This window comes from Temnothorax nylanderi, unplaced genomic scaffold, assembly GCF_030848795.1.
Source record: "Temnothorax nylanderi isolate EJ_2023f unplaced genomic scaffold, tnyl_v1.0 TNYL_tig0008_pilon, whole genome shotgun sequence".
Classification (NCBI taxonomy): Eukaryota; Metazoa; Arthropoda; class Insecta; order Hymenoptera; family Formicidae; genus Temnothorax; species Temnothorax nylanderi.
In genome coordinates, this window is record NW_027249070.1 from 1,869,945 (window position 1) to 1,888,915 (window position 18,971).

General features: G+C 40.8%; 6 protein-coding genes and 1 non-coding gene across 11 annotated transcripts; 3 read left to right on the forward strand and 4 right to left on the reverse strand.

Moving 5' to 3' along the window:
• Positions 1-21: 21 nt before the first annotated feature.
• LOC139782678 (IQ domain-containing protein K) lies at positions 22-692 on the reverse strand. Its single transcript, XM_071721713.1, has 4 exons — positions 563-692; positions 342-478; positions 153-282; positions 22-93 (listed from the first exon to the last, which is right to left on the reverse strand). The coding sequence occupies exons 1-4, from the start codon at positions 671-673 to the stop codon at positions 22-24; spliced, it is 450 nt and encodes a 149-aa protein (XP_071577814.1). The 5' UTR covers positions 674-692.
• LOC139785068 (uncharacterized) lies at positions 112-6,546 on the forward strand. Of its 2 annotated transcripts, XM_071724240.1 has the most exons (3): positions 112-2,163; positions 2,239-2,613; positions 2,761-6,546. In XM_071724240.1, the coding sequence occupies exons 1-3, from the start codon at positions 1,110-1,112 to the stop codon at positions 2,991-2,993; spliced, it is 1,662 nt and encodes a 553-aa protein (XP_071580341.1). In that variant the 5' UTR covers positions 112-1,109; the 3' UTR covers positions 2,994-6,546. The 2 variants fall into 2 exon arrangements, with proteins under 2 accessions (XP_071580341.1, XP_071580339.1); XM_071724238.1 differs by having other exon boundaries at positions 2,239-6,546.
• LOC139782685 (uncharacterized) lies at positions 3,054-5,504 on the reverse strand. The gene is made up of 5 exons (XM_071721725.1): positions 5,457-5,504; positions 4,865-5,379; positions 4,296-4,595; positions 4,022-4,203; positions 3,054-3,653 (listed from the first exon to the last, which is right to left on the reverse strand). The coding sequence occupies exons 1-5, from the start codon at positions 5,502-5,504 to the stop codon at positions 3,136-3,138; spliced, it is 1,563 nt and encodes a 520-aa protein (XP_071577826.1). The 3' UTR covers positions 3,054-3,135.
• On the reverse strand, positions 6,547-6,638 carry Trnai-uau (transfer RNA isoleucine (anticodon UAU)). The gene is given in 2 exon segments: positions 6,547-6,582; positions 6,601-6,638. It is a non-coding gene; the product is annotated as a tRNA-Ile (tRNA).
• Positions 6,639-7,051: 413 nt separating this feature from the next.
• On the forward strand, positions 7,052-13,363 carry Tmf (uncharacterized). The gene is made up of 11 exons (XM_071724219.1): positions 7,052-7,784; positions 7,959-9,970; positions 10,042-10,143; positions 10,212-10,490; positions 10,565-10,903; positions 11,002-11,214; positions 11,289-11,435; positions 11,515-11,907; positions 11,986-12,226; positions 12,299-12,425; positions 12,512-13,363. The coding sequence occupies exons 2-11, from the start codon at positions 7,968-7,970 to the stop codon at positions 12,796-12,798; spliced, it is 4,131 nt and encodes a 1,376-aa protein (XP_071580320.1). The 5' UTR covers positions 7,052-7,784; positions 7,959-7,967; the 3' UTR covers positions 12,799-13,363.
• A 121-nt stretch (positions 13,364-13,484) lies between these two features.
• On the forward strand, positions 13,485-18,042 carry LOC139785085 (cytokine receptor-like factor 3). Of its 4 annotated transcripts, XM_071724252.1 has the most exons (8): positions 13,485-13,751; positions 14,192-14,468; positions 14,609-15,870; positions 15,981-16,387; positions 16,456-16,745; positions 16,819-17,231; positions 17,413-17,543; positions 17,612-18,042. In XM_071724252.1, exons 4-8 carry the CDS (start codon positions 15,983-15,985, stop codon positions 17,945-17,947), a joined length of 1,575 nt encoding a protein of 524 aa, XP_071580353.1. In that variant the 5' UTR covers positions 13,485-13,751; positions 14,192-14,468; positions 14,609-15,870; positions 15,981-15,982; the 3' UTR covers positions 17,948-18,042. The 4 variants fall into 4 exon arrangements, with proteins under 4 accessions (XP_071580353.1, XP_071580355.1, XP_071580350.1 ...); XM_071724254.1 differs by lacking the exon at positions 14,609-15,870; XM_071724249.1 differs by lacking the exons at positions 14,192-14,468; positions 14,609-15,870.
• On the reverse strand, positions 17,355-18,890 carry L(1)10bb (BUD31-like protein). The gene is made up of 4 exons (XM_071724290.1): positions 18,661-18,890; positions 18,366-18,488; positions 18,042-18,277; positions 17,355-17,846 (listed from the first exon to the last, which is right to left on the reverse strand). Exons 1-3 carry the CDS (start codon positions 18,752-18,754, stop codon positions 18,060-18,062), a joined length of 435 nt encoding a protein of 144 aa, XP_071580391.1. The 5' UTR covers positions 18,755-18,890; the 3' UTR covers positions 17,355-17,846; positions 18,042-18,059.
• Between the last annotated feature and the right edge of the window lie 81 nt (positions 18,891-18,971).

Below are 18,971 nucleotides of genomic sequence, written 5' to 3' on the forward strand. Positions count from 1 at the left end.
AAAAAGAAAACAGTCCGACTTTCAAAGCTCCGCTCCGTTGGACGCGCGATCAAGTTCAGGAGCGTAAACATCCGCTTTCTCCGCGCGGATGACCTACAATTTATACGAGAGACCGTTATTCGTATATTTTAATTCCTTGATTATACCAATACCTTCCAAAACTGACGCATCTCCTGAACGTCTGTCCTTTTTCTAACGAGCCACCCGCGAACGTGTCTCTGTATGCGTGAGGCGGCCTCCTCTTTGGTCCACAGCCACGATTTCGGATAAATTGGCCTGGGACTAGAAGAGAATGTAATAAAATGATTTCTGAGAGAAACTGGGATACGTTTTCTTCTTACTGTGACTTTAGCCATAGCTTAAACTGTGGTATATTAAACACGTCCCGCCAGGTGCACAATCTACTCGGATACCGTGAGTTTCGGTTCCAAAGGATCTCCGCGAGATAATCCAATCCATTGAAGGAGCACTTATGTGTCTATAAGGCATAGTAATTTTTCCCCAAGATTTTTTTTGTATTTATTGACTTTGAAAACATGCGGTGTCTGATGTAACATTATACTTCTAACGCATTTCGACGATCAGCTTCGAATAACATTTCCTTCATCGCATTTAATAAAGTCGGGAATATATTTTTATCTAAGTAATCCGTGACGCTTTCAGACGAATTCATCGTTCTGTTTGCATGTCAAGAGTCAAGAGTTCTATGAATTTACAAAGCGAATACAGATACGAATCGGCGCAAGTTATTATATCGCGAGCTTTAAAACATATATATATGAAATTTGCACGAAATTTGCTTGTCAACCTCAACAAAAAATAGATATTGATAATGTTAAAGTATAAGTAATAAAAATTTAGATCACATTTCGCTAATTTTTGCGAAATCGTGAAATAATGAATATGTCTCGTATATAAATATGTAATCTACAGAAGCACGAAGTGTTATATATAGATTCTAAATGTCCTGTAATTCTAAATGTCCTGTAAAGAACCCATGTCCTATAACTTGTCCCAAAGTCAGAGAACAGCTCCGCGCCGCAAGTATGTCACTTTATAAAATGTCCTTGAATAGATTTTAATGTTATTTAAATTAATATTTTGCATAAATGTTTCAATCTTCACAAATTAAAACAGTCAAGGAATGGCCTAATGTGACGGACGGGATTTTCCCGCGGAAGAAGAACGATGCAGAAGCGCGACTTCCGTTGGGTGTTATTCCGAGAGACATACAAGATGAACCGGAACGGGTAATCGAGGCAGCATATGTTCATAAAGTACCTGTCAATCATGATGTGCGACCTGAAGTAAAAGTCATCAAAACAGAACCCATAGTTCCCCAGGAATTTCCAATCATTCAAGAACCAGCTGTCATTTCAACAGAAAAGATAGCTGATGACATTGAAGAGAAAATTGATTTAATTGAAAAAGATAAATTAATCCAAGAACCCATAATCATCCAGGAAGAAAAGATAATAGATCGTGATGAAAAGAAAATTGATTTTGTTGAAGAAAAAGAATTGGTCCAAGACCTCGCAATCATCCCGGAAGAAATTGTCACTCCAACAGAAAAGGTAGTAGATCGCAATGAAAAGAAAATAGATTTTGTTGAAGAGGATTTAGTCCAAGAACCCACAATTATCCCGGAAGGAGCTGTCACTCCAACAGAAAAAATAATAGATGGCAATGAAAAGGAAATTGATGTTGTTGAAGAAAAGGAACTAGACCAAGAACTCGTAATTGTCCAGGAAGAAGCTGTCACTCCGACAGCAAAGGTAGTAGATCGGGATGAAAAGAAAATTGATTTTGTTGAAGAAAAAGAATTAGATCAGGAACCTATAATTGTCGAGGAAGAAGCTGTCACTCCGACAGCAAAGGTAGTAGATCGGGATGAAGAGAAAATCGATTTAATTACAGAAGAAAAATTAGACGAAGAACCTGTCGAGAAAGAAATTGTCATTCCGGCAGAAAAGATAGCAGATCGCAATGATGAGAAAGTCGATTTTGTTGAAGAGGAGGACTCGGTTCTTGAAAAAATTGCAGCGAAACCCGTACAGGAAGTTCCGCTTGCGATTGAGGAACCTGAGATTATCGAAGACGAAATTAAGCGGGCGCCAACAACAAAGATTGAATTGGAACCGTCGCGGGAACTGGAAGAGCATTGTAATTAAGAATAATTATTGGCAGATATAATTTACAGAGAATTTCGTCTGATGTAATTTTGAACGATAATTTTAGTCGAGCCAGAGGAGCGCATGGAATATGGCGAGGAGGAGGAGAGCATCACTGACTACGAGAAATTTATCGACGAGGAATTGCAGGAGTCTCTGCCCGCCGTAATAGCGAGGGAAATTCCGGAGGAGCCAAAGGCGGTGCGTCGTGAAATTTCCAGGAATGCGGCCACCTTGTACGAGAGAATCGATCGCGAAAGACCTGTCAGACCAGCGGAGGAGCGAGAAGCGGTGACCGCAATGCCTGAAGAACGACCGGCTGAAGAAGAGATATCTGCAAGACGAGCTCTCGAGAACTCGACAATAACAGAGCAGATCATCTCGCGTGAGCCTGCAGAGGATGCTTGCGAGGAAACATGCCCTGTAGTAAAGGAGCAGAAAGGCAAGCAGTTAGCTTATTTTCAAGGGAAAACTCAGTGCTGTCATTTCCCGTATTGTATTGATCTTTCCTTCTCTACCTATATGTCTACACCGTATATATATGTATATCAGTTTGCATTCCACAAATCGAGATTCGTTCCTATTGCAGAACGCATTATGCGCAAATTGAAGGCACGGCAGAGGGTCATAGATCATTATTATCTGACGAAAGGCTTCAGCTACTTCGAGGACGTATGCACGTGCTCTCTGGCTTGCATGGTTTATACTTTGAGCAGAGATCCGTTCGTGAAGAGCATATTCGCGTCTCTCGCATTGTTCGCAGTCGGACTGAAGCTGTGCTCCGAACTGGATGCATGGGAGATGCCCAGCCGCGTTTCATAAGATCAAGATATCGATATCAGTCGACACGTAATCTTCACCTAAGTCTCTCATAGAACTACATGATTTATAATAACTTGTTTATTCGATATACAACTATATACAATTTGAGATTCTTATATACAATCATAGGGGCATAAATAAATTAAGCGTTTAAGATTATTCGGGATTTCGCTAGCCTCTGGCGAAGCGAGGCCCTGACGATCCACAGCGACGCGATTAGCGCGAGTAACGCGATCGCCGATATCAGAATCGCTAAATAATAATTCTGCGAGGCGCGTGACTCGTATTTTGGAAGAATCACTCGAAGGACTATGTCATCCTGCCACTCGACGGTGTTGTTTCGTTCTGAAACACTTCTGGCACGTCTAGCATGACTGCCAGGACAATCCAGAACACAATCCACAGATTCCAGACATGCCGTAGTCTTCACGGTGAGGAAAATCTCGTCGGTCTCTTTCATGCCTTCGAACATGAACGCCTGGAAAATCAGATAGTTCTCCAACGGTGACACAGCGTATTGCTCCCGAGGACAAATTTCGTGCACGTCCGGATTCAAGCAGCCGTCTTTGTCGAGAATCCACAGACTGTTAACGATTTTCTGCCGCTGACGCTCCTCCACGTAGTGCACCGTCACTTGGCCGATCTTCGAGTGTCGCCAGCCTTGAAACATGCGGAGGAATAAATGAAAATTAAGATAATTGAAATCGCGTATAATTGGGACAATTTTCGCCATACAGGTCTATTCTAATATTTAATTGATTACACGATTAATATAATTATAAATAATTATATAGTTAACGATCTAATTTTGCAATCTCAATTTTTCACTTGGGATTAATTTTATATTATTAATTTAATAGAATTATATAATTGATTTCTTATAAATATATCTCTTGTTCTTCTCTTAGGGTGAAATTATCGGAGATCATATGTTACATGAAGTCGCGCTCTGTCAGAGTTTCAGACACACCATTCGTCTTACTAAAGGAATAAAAGTGCACGGTACTACTCGGCGCTAATGCGCTTACTGTCGTCGCCGTTGACTAACACGCGCAGCAGAATCTCCTCGCCGAGAACGACCGTGCCGCCGGATTTTATCCTCGCGTCGAAAATGTTTCTCGAGCCGTAAGTCTTCCTGAAGAGCCCGACGTCCACATTCAGGGCATTCTCGGCGCCGCCGTTCAGCACGCCCGGTACGTTCCTCGCTTTCCTGAAGGGAGCATAATATCTGAATAGCCCGGCGTCTGCCGCCAGATGCTTATTTTTTGCTACCTTTGCCGGGAGACAAATGACACGTCTTACGCTTCCAATGTTTTCACGCTGATCTGCCTCGTGTGATACGCGATCCTCTGCTGGGTCTTACATCGCAACGTCACCCTGTGGTCCTCCCTCACTCGTAGACCGGGGATCACGGGGAATCTCAGATCGAGGCAGTACGATTGGTTGCCGTCCGCGGAACAATCAACGACCCCGCAATCCCAGACCTGGTCCCTTTCGAAACTAATGCGATAAGAGTCCCTGACCGCTATCGCTCGACAAACATCGCCCGTCGCGTTGTCTATCACCGGTGGGGCTGAGTTTCTCGGCGCTTTGATGGATGCTCTATGATTATGGATTGTGTGACACATAATATAAAATTATTCGTATTATACGTATATAGACATACTATAGATTGTCAAGCTTGAATAAGTAACATGATCTTATTAAAATTAAATGATCGATAGAATTGTTTAGATATGCTAAGTATATCAATCTTCTTTCTTTTGTCTTATTGCAAAGTGTGATAATGTTTATCATTTTAGATTTGAAAAGTTTGGAAAAGATTAGCGTAGGTGCGGTAAAGGATCGAGAGTTGAAGCGAATTTCATTACCTGAAGAACAATTCGTCTCCCGTGTTCTGACAGGACATCTCCTCAACACTGACGTGGTTCGCTAAGGACAATGGTGGTGTTTCACTGAAAGGAGGAGAAGGAGAAGGAGGAGGCTGCGTTGTAGTCTGTTGAGGGTGTTTGCCTTGCGGGAAAGTGGGTCGACGATGATGCTGAGGTATTTGCGACCCGTCGCTCCCCGGATACCTGTCGTGCGGGCCCTTGCGCGTGAGGACTCGCAAGGCATCCCGTCCGGGCAGATGATACAGCGCGTTCGGATAGTTTCTGGCCTCATCCGTCACCGCAACCGGCACGTTCCGCGCTCTGTTATCGATCACTTCCGGCAGGGAGAAATCCGGAATCGTAGCTGGAGGTAAATAACCGTTGTCGTGGAGTATCGCCACCCTCGAGACGTTGTATCGGCGATGGAAATTCACGAAGACCGCATCCTGAGGCTCGAATCCGCCCGCGAGGTTTCCCGAGGATATCGCGCCGACGAAGAGCAGCCACCGATATATCTGCAATGATCGCCAATTAGCTAAATAAATTATTTAACGTAACGTTTGAATTAAGCGTAAATTTTCGAGATCGTTACGTGCGTCGACCACATTTTGTATTGCGGATCATAACACGGTTGAGACATATTGAGTAGCGAGGTGTGACTGACAATCGGCGAAGTCGCGGGTGGGCTTTTAAAGCGCTTTTAAAGCGCACGCCTTCACGAAACCGGATCCTGGTAGTCATTGTTCCGCCCGGCGAACAAACATCGGTGAACACCGACCACCGCGCGATTTAATAGGTACCGCATTTCGTGATTTGGCTGACGATCAAGTACTTAGCATAAAACATCGTTCGTATCCTCGATTTTAACGCGACTGCCATTAATAACGATAACGGCGAGATCTGTCGTCGTCCCTCTCATGCTGTCCATTATATCTCGATCAATTTGGGTCAGGAGGCTTCTCTGTGACTCGCATACAGTCGCACGATGTCCATTTCCAGATTTCCAGCCCGACATCGCTGATATTATGTATGCATATGCATGTTAATTCTTTATGCGCCGCTGTATTCTTTTTTTTTTTTTTTTTTTTTTTTTTTTCAAGGAAAAACATTAGCGTGCTTTATGGGTGCTATATCCTACATCGATAATAATATATGGAATATGTATATGCATACACCATTTATATGTATATATTTTAAGATCAATAAGATATATGTTATATATTCTACATCTACATCTATTTTTTATTATAATGTTATATATTTTTAGATACAATATATTGTATTTAAAAAATTTATTACATTAAAAAAATATATATATATTTATTACACTATACGACTATATTTCTTTTATATGTCGCAAAGTCATTGGAAATCTTTTAACGATGGATTCTTGACGATATAATTTTTCAACAAATTTTTATTGAAAATGTACATGTTAATATAATTAATATATCACATTAATTTTTAATATTAAAATAGAGTATTGAGAGTATATAGTATAATTAATTACATTGTAATATTATCCTTATTACGTGCCAAAATTAATGTAAAATGTACAGCGTCGGTCACATTTAATAATTAATTTAATTGATTGCATAGAAGTAATGTTAAACGCGAGAAATTACAAAACAATCAGATTGATTAGCGTATGTGTCGACGGACAAAGGAAAAAAAAAAAATAATGCTCCAGGTGAGGCTCGAACTCACAACCCCGGCATTGCTCACGTGAACTGCTTTATAAGTACCGTGCGCTAACCAATTGCGCCACTGGAGCACTTGCAAGTGAACCCGGTAAACGGGACTCTTCAGCGGTGGTAGCGATAACGCCGGAAGCTCCTCGCTTTTATTTCACGTATCGTCAATCTGCGCATCGCGAATAAATTCAAATATAATTTCGGCAATTTTTGCAAAAATCGAGCTCAAGTGGAAACGAGCTTTCAGCTCTATTATCGAAATAATTATCAAATGTATCCGACGTACTCATACCTATTCGCGCATATTGCAAGTATTCGTTTATTTTGTCACACGATTCACTCTTCCTAATTCAATTGATAAGCAAATTAGTGGCGTCTATATGCCTTTTTTTTTTTAACAATTCATGGCTAGCATTTTTTGCTCGATTTTCGTCTGTATCCTGTATCTGCAGCTGTACCTTTCTGGTTCAAAATAAAACCGTGCGTATCTCGGCTTTTAAAGAGAACAAAAGCGCAGAATTTGTAAAAAGATGTATTTAAACAGCGAAATAAAAGAAGACACTTTTTTTTATCGGTCACGTGCCTTCGAGCTGCAAATAAAGTTGTATGACGAGTTAAAAATAAAACGGATGCAGGTTAGGACGGAAAAAGAGAGAGCGAGAAGGAAGGTGAAAAAAGTGCAGAGAGCGCAGTTGAAACAAGTCTGATTACTCTCTTAAATTCCGATGTTTTCGCGTCGTGAAGTTTAGGTTGTGCGTGTTTGTACGATCGATCGCACGTTGCATTTCACGCTCTCGTTCTCGATCGAGGAAACGTGATCGGCGGAGGTGATCGAGGACGAGGATCGAAGGGAACGTGGGGAGAAACGCGTCGGTGCTGGCGGAGGCCGCGAGGAATGGAGGTTGACAGCACTGGCCGCGACGACACACGACACGACACACGACACGAACATGTCGGCTGCTAAATGCATTTTGACAGTCGACACGCAGGTCAATCAACAGTGAGAAAAGGAGGATCCGTCGCCGATCCCGAAACCGCCTCGCCGTCACGATCGTCGCCCCGGAGGATGTCATGTACGTCAATCGCGGTAACGCGAGCGGAGAATGGAAGGAAGAAGTGCCACGTAACGGCGCGGTAGCGACGCACGTTTTTCAGAGTCAACAGTCTAAATAACCGCGAGGTTGCGACGTTAATTTCCTGTCCGAGGATTTATATCGACTTAAGGAGTACGCGCGACTTTATTTAATACTTAACTTTGCCGTATACGTCTCGCAAGGAGACTGTCATTTACTTGTCATGCAGAGCATCCTGAATGTTGATCCTTCCTGACATTGTATTTATCCGTATCTAGCAAAGTGAAGCCCAGTATGAAGTAATTCACACTGTTTCTCTTGTCTTAGGCATAAAACATGAGCTGGTTTGACGCCACGGGATTTGCCAATCTGGCAAAGTCCGCTCTGAAGGGAGCGCAGAAGACCATAGACAAGGCCTTGGATATCAAGGAGGAGGAACCGAAGATTCAGCCGCGTACGGATGAGACTTCGGATTTTTTCGCGAGCTGGGGACTGCAGAATGAACAGGAGGCCAACAAACGCGACAGCAATCCGCAGAAACAGCAGCAAAACTCGAGCAGTATTTGGGGTAGCTTTACAGGCTCGTTTTTCGAGCCACCGAAGATCGTAGACGGGAATGGATGGAAAACTGTCAAGCATTCCAAGTCCTTGCAAAGTGCCACCAGTCAAGATGAGCAGCAACGCAGCATGGTGTCTTCTACTTCCGCCCCCGAAAAATTGGCGACGAAGGACTCAAAATCCACGATAGCAAAGAGTGAATCTGTACATAAGGAAGATGAGAGGGAGTCCAGTGCTATCAGTGAGTCTGTAAATACGAATCTTAGCGTGTCTAAAGAATCTGATGATAAAACTGTGTCAGAATCCTGTGTATTGTCAGAACAGTCGTCTTTGGACAATGTTGTTTCTATCAGTACCGATAAGATTGTAACTAAAAGTGCCAGTCTAGACTTGGAACAAATATACTATGCACCAACGGCGGATGATACCGACAGTGATTCCACGACGAGCACCGATGAAAAGGAAGAAGGACAATGCGACAACGAGGTAGCATCGGAAAGCAATGATATCAATCGTACATCGAGTCCCACTAATGTGTTCCATAAAGTACCTAATGTTTCCTCCGAGAGCGATAAGAAGAGTCTGGAGAGCTTGGAGATACTTGGTTCGCAATCCGACACCGATTGCACCACCACACCGGAGTCAGATCTCAATTCCGTTACTAATTCGTTAAGTACCTCCGTCGTCGGTATCAAGGTGAATTCCGAATCGGTCGAGATCCTGCCGGACAGTCTTGTAACGTCGCCGAGCTCCGTGGAGATCCTGGGAGACTGGAAGAGCGACAGCAGCCCTTATCTATCTCCAATAGATCCAAAGAATTTAGAGTCATTGCCTGTCCTGGGTGGAGACGAATGCACCACTCCATGCATAGACTGCACCGGCACGTTACAACCACCGAGCAGAGATCAATTTGAAACTTCGTCATCCGACATTTCTCCGTACGAATCTCCGATGGAGGAAGTAAAAACGTTGAACGTCAGTCCGTATCCTTACAGCGTTGATAGTACACCGTCACCCAGCGCGTTATCCAGCTTGGACACGAATAAAAGTTCGTCGCACGCGGCGGACAGCTCGAAAACTTCCCCCGAAAGCGTCGAGGTAATACCAGACGTGGACGAACCGGACGAGAGCTTGGCCGAGGATTCTTACACTTCGGCTTCCGAGGGCACGGTCATGACGGTGCTTGAGCCGTTGCAACAATTGGACACGGTTAAAAATAAGATGGAATTGACTGATATGAACGTGAAGATGCCTATAAAGATGCACGATTCGTATCCGGACGATAGGCAAACGTCGGCAAAGGTTTGCACGGAGAGCAAGTTAAACTTGAGTCTTGACTCGCTGAAGGAAAAACACAATTTGCATCTGACGCTCGAGCCAATTACCACACAACCGATTCGCAAATTGGACCATCTGGAAGGAGTAAATGAGAAACCGGACGTTTCTACCTTTTCTCAATTAATGAGCACCACTATAGAGCCACCGGATCTAGATAGTCAAATCGAAAGCATGGATGAGACAAAGATGATCGAGAGTAGTAATGATCAATATTTAATATCTACCGATTCGAGCAGGGAAGGTACCTTGATAGAGAGCAGTTCGGAGGATAATGCGACGTTAATGTGCACGAGCGATTCCAAAGTCCTCGAGACACCTTTGACTACTAGTTCTTATGTGAAGACCATGCTGGCTGATGCTATGGTCGAAAAAAGTGAAATAATTGATATGGAGAGCCATTGCACGGAAGTGCCGCGAGAAAATTCACCAATATCGTCAGAAAGGTATTATTTAATTCACACATACTGTTCAAATATATGACGGTTCTCCTGTTAAAAGTCTGCTTCTTTCACAGCCGTTCCGATCTGGTGAAAATCGGGTCTGATCAAGCCAGTGGACATACGAGCGGAGACGAATTAGAAACTACAACGTCGAGCGATATTGAGATAATATCTAGGTACGAGTATAATAAAATGTTTCTGCTTAACGTTCAATGTCAATAATTAATGTATTGTTTGTCAACAGTCCTAACGGAGATTCGAGTTCGACCCAATCGCGACAGAGTCCGGCGAAATTACAGTTGAGTAAAGGCGGTGATTTGCTAACGAAAACTTTGAAGACCCGGGGCCATTCTCGAGAATTGAGCGAAATCAGCATAGGTTCGGACGAAACGAATATGGAGATTGAAAAGCTATTGAAACGCGTGCAGGAGATGACAGAGATTTTAGAAGCGAGAGAATCAAAGTTAATCGACGTGAGCAGGATAAATATGGAATTACATGAGCAAAATGCAAATTTAATAAAGTAAGATTGTCGTGATTGTATCAATATCATTCTATCTTCACATAATAGATATCATAAATAGATATGTTTTACAGGCAGCTTGAGAATTTTGAAAAACACGCGGAGCAAAATCAAAATATTAATCAAATCACAGATGAATATACGCAGCGTCTGTCGGCACTGGAGAGGAAATTTCAGCAAGCGATAAGGGAACGTGATCAACTGAGGAAAAATTTAGATCAATTAAAGTTAGAAGCAGCATCGCGTTTATCGTCGCAGGAGATGTCGAATATAAACGCTGAGAAGGACGAAATTATAAAGGAGCTTCGTGAAGAGGGCGAGAAACTCAGCAAACAACAACTTCAACACAGCAACATCATAAAAAAGCTGCGCGTAAAAGAGAAAGAGACTGATGCAACGATAAAGAGTCAAAAGTAATTCAGTTATATTTTTTTTGTTGTCTTAATTGTATCAAAAGTAAATGACAGCAAATAACAATTAAATTCATCGCAATTTTCACTTTTATTTTTAGAGAGCAAATAGAGGAACAAAATACGGAATTGGAGAGATTAAAACGATCGCTGCACGCGAAGGAGGAGGTCGAGCGCAGTCAAATAGAAGCTGTTCATACGCTGACAGCGAAAACGAAGAAGCAAGAGAAAGAGATACTAACGTTACAAGAAAAATTGGATAATGCAGTGCATAAGATGGAGGCCTATAAGAAGAGCTTGGATGCTGCAAAAGTGTGAGTGTAGAATCATTAACTAATTCTAAAGTAAAATGAGCTTTATGTACTTAATAAAAAATTCTATATAATAGGGACTTAGCAGAAACGAAGAAAAAGCTGCTAACCACTGAAGAGGAATTAAAAGAAGCCGTGGATAACGCGGCTGAATCGTGCCAATTGTTTGCACAAGTGGAGGATTTGAAATTGAAATACCGTCAAGCCGAGGAAGCTCACGTCAAGTGAATATTGCACATTAAATACGCTATTAATCATATAACTGATTTTGATTCTAATAGTATCTATTTTTTTATGATATAGAAGGGAAGAGTTTTTCAAGCATGAAAACAACGAATTACTTAAGCGATTAGAAGCTTCAGACGCCAGAAGTGAAGAGTTATCCGAATCTGTCTCGATAGCAACAAAACCTCTGTTAAGGCAGATAGAACAACTGCAAGCAAATTTACAACATAAATCCAATAGCTTCATGAAGCAGGAGAAGGTTTTATCGGAGAAAATTATCAAATTGCAGTCCAAAATTGAGAATTTAGCCGAGATGGGTCGTCTTCTGAGAGAAGAGAATATTAATCTGAAAACCAAAGAATCGCATTTAGAATCGAAGCTCAACTTAAAAGAGAAAGAAAGGTCGAAATTGCAGGAATTGCACGATACATTAAAAGAAGAAAATGAGAGATTATTAAAGCAGAATAAAGAGTAAGTGTTTAGAATATATAGACACGTTTTTTCGCGAGGCACGGTAATATTCAATCTATAATAAAATTCAAATTGCAGACACCAAGATGCGATAAACACTCTCGAGCAGACACATTCCAGTCATGTGCAGGAATTAAAAAGAGAGATAAACGCGCTAGAGAATAAATTAGCCGTCGAAAAGGCAGCGACTGATGCAGAAAGGAGAAGAAATAACGCAATATTGGAACAGCAGCAAAATACCGATGAGGAATCACGATTTAGCCCTACTCTCAGCATAGGACAAGAATCTGTTAGCAGTGCAAATAGTGCCTGGCCAGGGGTATGTATAAAAATGTTACGAGATCACAGTCGACAATTATTTTGTATATAATGTAAAATTTGCTTTTTTCAGTTCAGCGATTCAGTATTTGATAATAACTCTGGCAGATTTCCTCCAATACCATACGAAAGTATTATAACGGGCTCGAGTAGTACGTCGATCTTCGAGAACTTGCAAGCGCAATTGAAACAGAGAGACGGTAAGCTTATGTGTTATCGCGTTTATCGGTATTGCTAATCTTGTTTGTTGCTGTTCAATGTCACTAATTCTTACATGCTATCACAGGTGAGATACAGCAACTTCAGTGGGAATTGTCCCGACGAAACACAGAGAGGGATGCACTGAATACGGAATTGGCGACGTTAACTTTGAAGGTCGAGGAATTGAGTGCCAGCGTCGCGGAAACGCAGGCACTCAACGAGAGTCTTAACGAGACGCAAACCAGATACGACGCGTTGCTGCAAATGTATGGCGAAAAGGTCGAGGAGAATCAGGAACTGCGACTGGACCTCGAGGACATTAAGGAGATGTACAAAATGCAAATTGATCAGCTTCTAAAGCGGCAGAATTAACTGCGTTAAAACGCAAAATTATCAGAAACGAAGACTTGCGCGCAGCCTATAATTCTCTATGAAACTTCAGTTACACACATGCACTTCGGCACGTTTTACTACATAATCACTTCATCGATTTCTAGCAAGATCTGGCGTATAACAAAGTTTTATAGCGGACGACTTTAATAATATAGTCTGGCGTAGGCGATGTATATTTATATTATCTAACGCGAACATATGCGGAAATTTGTGATAAAGGATTTGGATGCCGATAAGATTTTAAAAGTTCTTTCTATCAAGTTACATATAAATATATTTATTGAGGGTTGGATGAGAGCGATCTAAAAAGTATCGGAGGTATCAAACTAACACGTCTTTTCTCTTCCGTATTGTCGTTACAGTTATTATTATTTCGTTTGTAGGTATAGTTATTGTTTCACTCATTTTAATTTTAATTTAATAATACCAGGGAGGATCATGTGATATTGGACTGTATTATATAATGTTTAAATATGATGTAATATGTATATAATATAATCAGAAAATGTACTTTATCATTTAAATATAGTGACATAAACTGAAACACTAATGATTTCTCCGTTGCAGTAAACCACATGAGTATCGGGGTCTACATTTTTTTGTACTTATGTAAGCGTGGACGAAAATGCGAGGCATTTCGTTAAATATATAATTTCTAGTAAATCTGTAGCATGTTTAAATATTACGCGGCTGGGATTTACGGTTGCGTGGTAATTGTCTGTTTCATGCCTATGCATGATATCACGCCTGGCTTGGTTATATTTAGACTCAGCGCGACAAGATGCACCGCCCGTAGAGATCCGCGATTAACCCGTGCGTTTCAAATGTCATAATCTTTTCGGCAAAATCATCGCTCTCCAAATTTCTCCCGTGTATCGCCCATTCTTGCCAGATTTCTGGTTTTAATTATTTCGGTTAATTTCCAACGTTCTGTGAGTATATCAAGATTGTATATATGCGTACTGACATATATTTTTTTCCTTGATCTCTTTCTTATCTCCGATGAATCATTTACACATTTTTCAGAGATATATACTTCATAAAATTCCGTTATCATAATTAATCGTCGTTTAACACGATATATTGTGTATTTTATAATATAATTTGGGTGTAATAAAGTTCGTCGTTAAATAAATTTCAAATTGGATATTTTGTATATATATATAGATGTGCTTTATTTTGTATTGTACATATGAATTCACGTTTGCAGATACATATTGTAAATAGTAAAAGTAATCTGCTTCGATTCTATATTTAATCCGTCAACACTAAAATGAATTTATAGGTTATAACTGTGAAAGATACATGTATTGAAACAGTATTTATGTATTTAAGAGACACGCTCTTTGATGTATGATATATTTTACTGTAGAAGCCCTAACATGGGAGACTCAGCTCCGATAAAAGGCAGACGCCTAAAAAATCCACAGAAGAGAAGGATGCCAGATGTAATATTGCATACCAGGAATGTAATGATTCCCGTTGTGAAACCTGTGCCCTTTAAGCAGAGCTGCGACGCTACCTTCTCAGAGAACAGGACTTTTCAGCGACAGATTCTGAGAGCAAAAAACTGCATAAATAATCCGGCATTGTTGTTCTCAGAGGCACCCTTGCGTACATTATACGATCCCTTGGGAAACTCACTCGAGGTCAATCAAAATCTCTGTATTCCAAAAGATACTTTCCCTTTTCTTTTTCATATTATATACTTTTGAACACGATCTCGAAAAATTATTAAAAATCTTGTTTAAAGTGTTAGTTTTGCTACATCTGAAGCTTGGAACTGTAGGTAAAAAGAACTGACCGCTGGAAAGCCAAGGATCAAAGTGCAAAGTATACTACTTTTGGAAAGAGCGAGTTTCCAAGCATCGGGAAAATTAGTGTTTCGCAAAATTCGTACCCATCGAAGAGATTATCCCGCAAGGAGAGAAATGATACATTACAATTTCCCAATACAGTGCTTGCGCAATCCGAACCGTCCGCGGGTGAAAAGAATTTGCACAAAACAAGTTCAAGATCTATAAAATTATCAAGGAAGTGCGATCTGTCGCAGATGAAGGACAGCCAGACAAGACACGAGGATATATTTGCACTCTTGCCAAAGATAGAAACGCCAATTAGTAGTATCATGAGCAAACCGGTTGTGTCACTATCAAGTCAATCATTCTACGATATTGCAGACACCGTCTCCACGGTGTCAACATCGTCAAGCTTCAAGATCGAAAATAAGAAAACGTTTGCAAATATTGCAAACAGGGCGAAGTCGATATCTAGTAAAGCGTCAAATCATTTGCATCCCAGTAACAGCGAATATGAAATAAATGTTTTACATTATGACGTTCTGCCAGGAAATAACTTCCCACAGTTTGCACAATCTCATTTAAAATCCACTAACACAAACTGGTCTTCTGCCTACAACTGCAGCAGTTTAGCCAAAATTCAGGATGACAATAACAATCTTGTTGAAGAGAGAAATGCAATAGAGAGTCATACGTGGGATGAAGGCAAGACTGCGGGTAACATCAAATATTCATGGCAAATAGATAATTGGATGCCACCTTCTCAAAGAAAAGAACCTGACAACGCTGAAATGAAAATTGCTGATGGCAGAAGACCTTATGACTGTAAAATAAAATATTCCTGGCAAGTTATTGGAACAGGCACACAGACATCACACACCTTATTGCAAGATTTGTTAAATAATATGGAGGATAATAAGTCTGCGTACAAAATGTGCAGCGTTAAATATTCCTGGCAAATTATAGGGATTAGTACGCAAGCGTCTTTGCACGATTATAACGATCCAGATTATTGGAGCGGCATGTTGGTGACGCCGAGTAAGAATTATAACGGGAATGAAGCTGAAATCGGCAGTAATGAAACAGATCACGCTAAACTGCATGATTATGTGAGATATCCAGAAGGAAAATCGAGGAAATACCTGATATTGAACAATCAGCAGACCCAAACGTTTGCTGAGAAAGAAATTCAAGCTGACCCTAATGATTGCTATGCAAAATATTCCTGGCACAATTTAATTAAACAATATCTGTAATTAATAAACAAAATTTAATCTGTAAAATATTAAAATTTATATATATCTATATATTTGAATATTATCAATAATTATTTATATTAATCCAAATCTATTATCTTTTCAGATATGGAAGAAATTTTAGAAGCGCTGACCAAACAAAAACCGTCCGATAAATTGGAGTTGGAGCAAATCGACAATTATGACGAATTATTGCACAAATACGTGACAAAACCATTAACGCCAAATACTTCTAGTAAGAGTTCCGATAACGGTAATGAAAAAACGAAGAGAGAAGAACTTCTGATGCGATTAATGTATGCATTAAAGAAATTAAACCAATATGAACGAAATGTGGACAAAAATCGGGGCACAAACGTATCACATCCTGATGCAGAAGATACTTTCGCACAAAAAGAAGAAATATTGCCACAGAACGTGACAGACAATATCAAGAGCATTGTAGAATCTACACAGGAATATATAGCAAAACTGGATTGTCAATTGAAAGATCTCGACAATGCTGATCAGCAGGTAAATTAAAATTGCTGCTTATTTTTATACTTGGTGATTACATTAACACGAGAAAATTGTTTTGTCAGATAGAAAATAGTATGATGAGAACGTTAAAAGATATAGACGGGACGTTTCAATCTTTGTTAGATGATGTGTGCCACGAGATCAATAAGAGACGCGAACAGCTGATACTGGAGACAGAAATTCATAAACACGAGAGTCTTATACCGTTGAGGGCTTGTAGAAGAGAACTAGAGGCACAGGTACAAAATGCGCAGAATATCATATCGATGAGCGAGGATATTCTACGGCATCCGCATCGATATAGCGCGAATGGATTTGGAAAGATAATTTCTGCGAGTAATGATATAGGCAGGTGAGAGCGATAATAATATAAAGATTACAGAGATTGTCTTAGAGACTAAAAGTTTTAAATTATAACTTTTAAGAATCCCGGCAGTGCCGTATTCAGAGGAGCTTCCGAATATAAATTTCGATCGTCCATTGAACTCGTACAAGGAAGAGATTATGGAGCAGATATCGAAACTTGGCTGCATCTCTCGCACGGTACCCGTTCAGATAATAAACATTGAGGAGAGACCGGCGGGATTATACGTTAAATGGCACGTAACTAATCCGGAGTACTTCGCCGAAGAACAGACGTTTGTCGTGGAGAAAGCTAACGGGGAGATTCTCGACCCGGCGTCAAGCAAGTTCGAGAGGGTGTACAGAGGACCTGAGACTTCTTGCTTTATCAGAAATATACCTGTTGATCGACAAGTTACGCTCAGAGTTAGAATACAAGCGGACAACGTCGCAAGGAGTGTACATCACATCACACGGACTTTTATACCGCCTTATAGTACGTATAGGGAAAGCGACCAATCTTTGTATTAAGAATAAAGCTTTTCTAAATCTGATATCTTAATAAATTAGGCCTAACACGGTGGATCTTTGGACGGGAAAAAGAATACTTTAAAAACGCTTTATATTTCGTGTGAGATATTAATGTAGCAGTCATAAAAAAATCACAATGATTACAGGCTGGGAACTTGATAACAAGGATTACATGATCACTAATAACGGTAAAGTTGCTGCAAAAGTTACGGATACTATAAGTACGTTGTTCTCGCAAGGTCCTCAATTCGATGCGAATTACATAATTGAATTCAAGGTAATTATATGCAATATGGATTTTATTTACACTTTTTCGTCTACGCTTTAATTTTACCTATCGTACAGTTTTTAGAAGTTTCACCAGAAGGAAACGATGACGAGGGTATTGGGTTAGTTTACGATCCGCAAGGTAGTCACGACACTTTGAAAAGAGCAGCCTCGCTGCTGATCACGCCGCAAGGCAAAATCTTCATGGACGGTGACGAGAAACTGATGCGCCTGCCGAGAATGCGTCTCGGTGCGGTCATTATGATCTCTGCCCTCCGGAAAAATGCTCACGTGTTGCGAGTGAACATCGAGTCTGAAAACAAATGCGTCACGTACGACTGGCGGGTGCAAACGCCGCTTTATCTTGCCGCTAGATTTACTGGGCGTGAAAAGTGGCGCCTGACGATCGAGTAAAGATGCGAGATACGCGCAAATTAATTTTTTTTTTTTTTATTACAAAACAAGATGCACAATGTAATTTTGCGGCAATAAAGAGTAAGTGCCTTACACTAGGGGAGCGTCGCACTCAACCCGAGCATCCTCGGCAACCGCAATGTATGCACTCCACTATCCGGCCTTCCTCGAGCTTGCCCTTCGGCACTCTGCAGATGCAGTTCGTGCCGAAATTTGTATCCCTCGTCTGTATGCAACGCAGGCAGCACAAGTTCTCGTAGCCGACCTTCTTCCACTTGGCGATCAAGTTTTTGTCAGCGATATTTTCATTCAGGCAGTAATCGTACAATTCTGCAACAAGTGAAAAACGCAAGGAAATCAGACGTAATCTCTTAAAATCTTTTTAAGAGCGTCTTTTTTTAACGGTACGTCGACTTACCGCGACTGATCGCCTTTCTTCTGTAGAACAAGTCGTATATGTATCGAGATTTATGATGGTGGATTTTAAATATCGGCCACAAGGACTCCTGTTTTCTTTTGCCTTCGTGAGGCTCCGTCTCGGCTGTAACAAAAAAAAAACAAACTTTAATGTCCATTTCTACCAACGTAGATATAACTTTAATCTCGATTTGATGTACTTTTTATCTTTTTCTAGTTTTGAGAATTAAAGAGAGATAAAATGTATAAGTTAAACCGAAGCAGCTAATCTAACCTCGCGAGGAGCAAACACTCACCTTCGCGCATCTTTTGCTCCAATTCCTCCAGAGTCGGCTCGATCAGTTCCCAACCATCGGGCGGCGGTTTCTTGCTTCGTCGTACTTTCGGCATGATTTACTTTTGTTGAATAAATACTATTACACTTCAAAGAGTTTCGTCAAAAACAATTGCGGTATGCTATCCAAAATACGTCTGTTCGTTCGGTCTGTTCCTTGTAGCAGATTGTAGCTACACTGACTACACTTAATTGTCTTACACTTTAAAATCTCTGCTTCTCTGCTGGCTCTCTTGTTCTCGATTATCTCGAAAGGAGAGAATGGGAAGAGAG

What these genes read in the sequence shown, in the direction of transcription:
- LOC139782678 (XM_071721713.1), bottom strand. Translation starts at nt 673, where the DNA reads ATGAATTCGTCTGAAAGCGTCACGGATTACTTAGATAAAAATATATTC. An exon ending in ATCGTCGAAATGCGTTAGAA is followed by an intron (nt 479 to 562) that starts GTATAATGTTAC and finishes TATGCCTTATAG; the next exon opens with ACACATAAGTGCTCCTTCAA. An exon ending in AAGCTATGGCTAAAGTCACA is followed by an intron (nt 283 to 341) that starts GTAAGAAGAAAA and finishes ATTCTCTTCTAG; the next exon opens with TCCCAGGCCAATTTATCCGA.
- LOC139785068 (XM_071724238.1), top strand. Translation starts at nt 1,110, where the DNA reads ATGTTTCAATCTTCACAAATTAAAACAGTCAAGGAATGGCCTAATGTG. An exon ending in GCGGGAACTGGAAGAGCATT is followed by an intron (nt 2,164 to 2,238) that starts GTAATTAAGAAT and finishes CGATAATTTTAG; the next exon opens with TCGAGCCAGAGGAGCGCATG.
- LOC139782685 (XM_071721725.1), bottom strand. Translation starts at nt 5,504, where the DNA reads ATGTCTCAACCGTGTTATGATCCGCAATACAAAATGTGGTCGACGCAC. An exon ending in AGCGTGAAAACATTGGAAGC is followed by an intron (nt 4,204 to 4,295) that starts GTAAGACGTGTC and finishes TGCTCCCTTCAG; the next exon opens with GAAAGCGAGGAACGTACCGG. An exon ending in GTTAGTCAACGGCGACGACA is followed by an intron (nt 3,654 to 4,021) that starts GTAAGCGCATTA and finishes GCATGTTTCAAG; the next exon opens with GCTGGCGACACTCGAAGATC.
- Tmf (XM_071724219.1), top strand. Translation starts at nt 7,968, where the DNA reads ATGAGCTGGTTTGACGCCACGGGATTTGCCAATCTGGCAAAGTCCGCT. An exon ending in CAAAATGCAAATTTAATAAA is followed by an intron (nt 10,491 to 10,564) that starts GTAAGATTGTCG and finishes TATGTTTTACAG; the next exon opens with GCAGCTTGAGAATTTTGAAA. An exon ending in GCAACGATAAAGAGTCAAAA is followed by an intron (nt 10,904 to 11,001) that starts GTAATTCAGTTA and finishes TTTTATTTTTAG; the next exon opens with AGAGCAAATAGAGGAACAAA.
- LOC139785085 (XM_071724245.1), top strand. Translation starts at nt 13,987, where the DNA reads ATGTGCTTTATTTTGTATTGTACATATGAATTCACGTTTGCAGATACA. An exon ending in GCGAGTAATGATATAGGCAG is followed by an intron (nt 16,746 to 16,818) that starts GTGAGAGCGATA and finishes ATAACTTTTAAG; the next exon opens with AATCCCGGCAGTGCCGTATT. An exon ending in ATTACATAATTGAATTCAAG is followed by an intron (nt 17,544 to 17,611) that starts GTAATTATATGC and finishes CCTATCGTACAG; the next exon opens with TTTTTAGAAGTTTCACCAGA.